The 3,457-nt window shown below is 40.2% G+C and overlaps 1 protein-coding gene and 1 long non-coding RNA gene across 2 annotated transcripts; both read left to right on the forward strand.

The window, feature by feature from the left end:
• The first annotated feature begins 219 nt into the window (after nucleotides 1–219).
• LOC110924323 (copper-transporting ATPase PAA1, chloroplastic) lies at nucleotides 220–1,262 on the forward strand. Its single transcript, XM_022168345.2, has 5 exons — nucleotides 220–349; nucleotides 437–586; nucleotides 703–849; nucleotides 940–990; nucleotides 1,076–1,262. Exons 1-5 carry the CDS (start codon nucleotides 296–298, stop codon nucleotides 1,244–1,246), a joined length of 573 nt encoding a protein of 190 aa, XP_022024037.2. The 5' UTR covers nucleotides 220–295; the 3' UTR covers nucleotides 1,247–1,262.
• A 1,079-nt stretch (nucleotides 1,263–2,341) lies between these two features.
• On the forward strand, nucleotides 2,342–3,194 carry LOC110924324. Its single transcript, XR_004882379.1, has 3 exons — nucleotides 2,342–2,881; nucleotides 2,969–3,032; nucleotides 3,120–3,194. It is a non-coding gene; the product is annotated as an uncharacterized LOC110924324 (long non-coding RNA).
• The last annotated feature ends 263 nt before the right edge of the window (nucleotides 3,195–3,457 follow it).

Raw genomic sequence — 3,457 nt, forward strand, 5'->3', positions numbered from 1 at the left:
TCCTCTCTCTGCATTTTCAAAATTTGAATTCCCAAGTGGAAAGAGAGGAGAGGGAGACAGAGAGAGAACGAGAAATAGAGAGTGAGATGTGATGGAGAAGGAGAGATGACGGCATGAGAAACCCTAAATACAAAATCGTTCAGATCTTGAAGGATTTCCGATACGAGGAGCTACAAGAGGAGAGAAAGAGAGATCAGTGATGGTACGCGGCGTTAGACACGATCGAAGAACTTGAGAAGAAGTACGCGGCGTACGTTAGACACGATGTGTACGGGACCATGGGGTGCGGAGCACTATGGACGAGTCAAGTTTCACGGGGGAGCCACTCCCCGTCGCTAAGCTTCCAGGGGTAATATGGTTGCTACTTTTAAAAAATAAAAATTATATAGATTTTTGTGTAAAAAAATAATTCTGAAAATTTGGATCTGTGTTGTAGGCTGAAGTGTCAGCAGGTAGTATTAATCTAAATGGAGCACTTACTGTTGAAGTACAAAGGTCAGGAGGTGAGACCTTCATGGGCGACATTGTCCGTTTGGTAGAAGAAGCTCAAAGTAGAGAAGCCCCTGTTCAACGTTTGGCTGACAAGGTCATATTTTAATTGTCTTATATTGTTTATAGTAATGTAGTCTTATCATATATATACAGTAAGTTACTACTTGTTTGATTCTGCTTGATGAATAATGTTGCATGTTGCTCGACTAGGTTGCTGGACACTTCACGTATGGTGTAATGGCAATTTCAACTGCCACATTTGTGTTTTGGAGTACTGTTGGTGCATGTATATTACCAGTCGCTTTTCAGCAAGGAAGTGCCATGTCATTAGCATTGCAGCTCTCATGTAGCATTTTGGTATTCAACCTTTTTCTTCACTAAACCGTAATTTCACTTCGTGTTGGTCGTTAAAATTAGTTAAGCTTAACCAATGTTCTGTGAATGCAGGTTGTTGCTTGTCCATGTGCATTGGGTTTAGCAACGCCTACTGCTGTGCTGGTAATACCGTATATCCAAGATATCTATATAAATCTGTGAAGATAGTCTGCTTTTTATATTTACCTACTTTATGCTAATTTTGTAGGTTGGAACTTCACTTGGTGCCACAAAAGGATTGCTTTTGCGTGGTGGAAGTATCTTAGAGAAGTTTTCAGCGGTCAACACAATTGTTTTTGACAAAACAGGGACATTGACCATTAGCAAACCTGTTGTCACAAAAATAGTGACCACTGCATCTGATGAGCATTTCGAGTGAGTATTGATCTGTATCCTTACCGAAAAAAATATATCAGGATCCTGTATGATATTTTGTTGCATCAGAACTTAGAAGTTTTCTACATATTATAAACTTGTTAGTGTCAGCAGTTCATAAGTTGGTGATTATATGCAGGCTTATGATGGAACATTTATGGAAGACCCTGGATCTGGTGTCGTAGCCTCTTGTGGGAAGAAGATGGTTTCTGTCGGTACATTGGAATGGGTTAGAAGGTACTTATTATGTTGCAACTTGTAACCACTATGCTATACGAAGCTTTGCATATAATTGCAGTCATTAGACACCGAATCTATAATGCAGGCATGGAGTTACTGAGAATCCGTTTATAGAAACTGAAAATTTAAAAATCAATCAGCTGTGTAGGTCGGGATAGATGGTGTGCTTGCAGGTCTTATTTATGTTGAGGATCAGATAAGAGAAGATGCTGCACACGTTGTTCAAAGGTTGGTGAGTTTAAGGCTATGTACGGGGCTGGGTGAGGAATATAATCAATATATGTGTTCACGAACTGTTCATGAACACTTACCGAACAAGATTTATTTTCATGTTCGTTTGTTAAGGAAATGAACGCGTTCGTGTTCGTTTGTTAATTTTAGGCAAAGAACGCAAACTACTGTTCATGAACACAAATGGAAACAAACTAACACAAACAAGCATTCATGAGCAGAATATATAATAACCGATTAAGGGGATGATTGTTGGGTTAACCGGGTTCATTCACGGGTCACGGTCAATGGGTCTTGAGTCGGAATACACATGGGTCACGGGTCTCGGTTGAATAGGTAGTGATAGACCGAGTAAAATGGAAGTGAATGTTGCAATTTGAGTTGTTTCTGACGTGGGAAATCTCGTGAAATTGGCTGCACGTTTATATTAAATTGGCAAATAGTTTTGACAGAGTCAACAGGAGAAAAAGTGGAAGTCATGAGAATGCAGTTACGTGGGTTGTTTAGCATGTGATTTTATTTGTTTATTTCAATTATAAATAGGGTCACCTAGGTTAGTACGTTCATTTGAAAATATTGTTGTTATTTTGAAATTATTAAACTGTTGAATTTATGTTTGTTTTTATATATTGTGTAGGTCAAAGGGTTGGATGTGGACGCCCTTCACATCTCTCACATTCAGTTGAACCAAGCCCAGAAACAGAGACGTCGTACATACCGGGCACATGGAAGAATTAATCGTGACGTAGTTGTCAAAAGCGCAAAAGGCGCGCGCCTAGGCGCTCGGGCGCAGCAAAGCGAGTCAATAGCTCCTGGTGGTAGCCTAGGCGCAAAAATGGGCTTTTTCTGTAAAAACGGTGGTCAGGCGCAAAAGGCGCGCGCCTAGGCGCAAAAATGTGCTTTTTCTGTAAAAACGGTGGTCAGGCGCAAAAGGCGCGCGCCTAGGCGAGGGGCGCAGTGAAAAAAACAAGCAAAAACGACCAGAAAAAAACAAGGGCAGATTCACTAAAAACGAGTGCAAAAAAAGACCTCACGCGGGCCCAGTTTTTTGGAGCTGCATTCATGTCTGCGGGACGTGCGGGCACGCACGAGTTCAACTAAATTTCAGTTCAGAAACTCATTTCGGAGCTGCATTCGTGTCCAGAGAGGCTCGATTCTTCATTACAAGGTGTTTTATCATGTTTGCCTGTTTTTATACCGTCTTTTAAAAATGGGAAAGTGGAAAATCCGCCTTTTTTGATTGCTGGAGCAACAGGTTCAATTGTTGGTAGCACTGGATTGCGTGAAAAGGCTGCTAATATTATCCACGTCGCCTGCAAGTAAATAATTACGTTCTTAGCTTACCTTTCATCGTGTTTCCCTTATTTATTTTTTCCCACATAATTATTTGTCCACTGGAATTGCAGATACGTGCTTGAGAAAAAATCAGATGACAGCATTCTTTTGTTACACCTTATTCGTGTTATTGAGGCTTTGGGGACTACGGTAATGTAGATTGCATTACTGCAATCATTTTGACCTCATAAATCATTTCATTAAAACATTAGAGTAAAATGCCATTTTCGTCCCTGAGGTTTGATCAGTTTTTCAATCCTTTTGGATCCATATGAGAACCCCGAGCTCACCGGAATATTTGGCATGGTTTTTTCATGTTTTAGATTTAATTTTAATAGTTTTATGGTTATAGTTATATTTCCAAATGGACGTCCACCCCCTAACGAACTAAAAGAACGCAGGTTTTTAT

The sequence above is a fragment of the Helianthus annuus genome, chromosome 15 (genome assembly GCF_002127325.2).
Source record: "Helianthus annuus cultivar XRQ/B chromosome 15, HanXRQr2.0-SUNRISE, whole genome shotgun sequence".
NCBI classification, from domain to species: domain Eukaryota; kingdom Viridiplantae; phylum Streptophyta; class Magnoliopsida; order Asterales; family Asteraceae; genus Helianthus; species Helianthus annuus.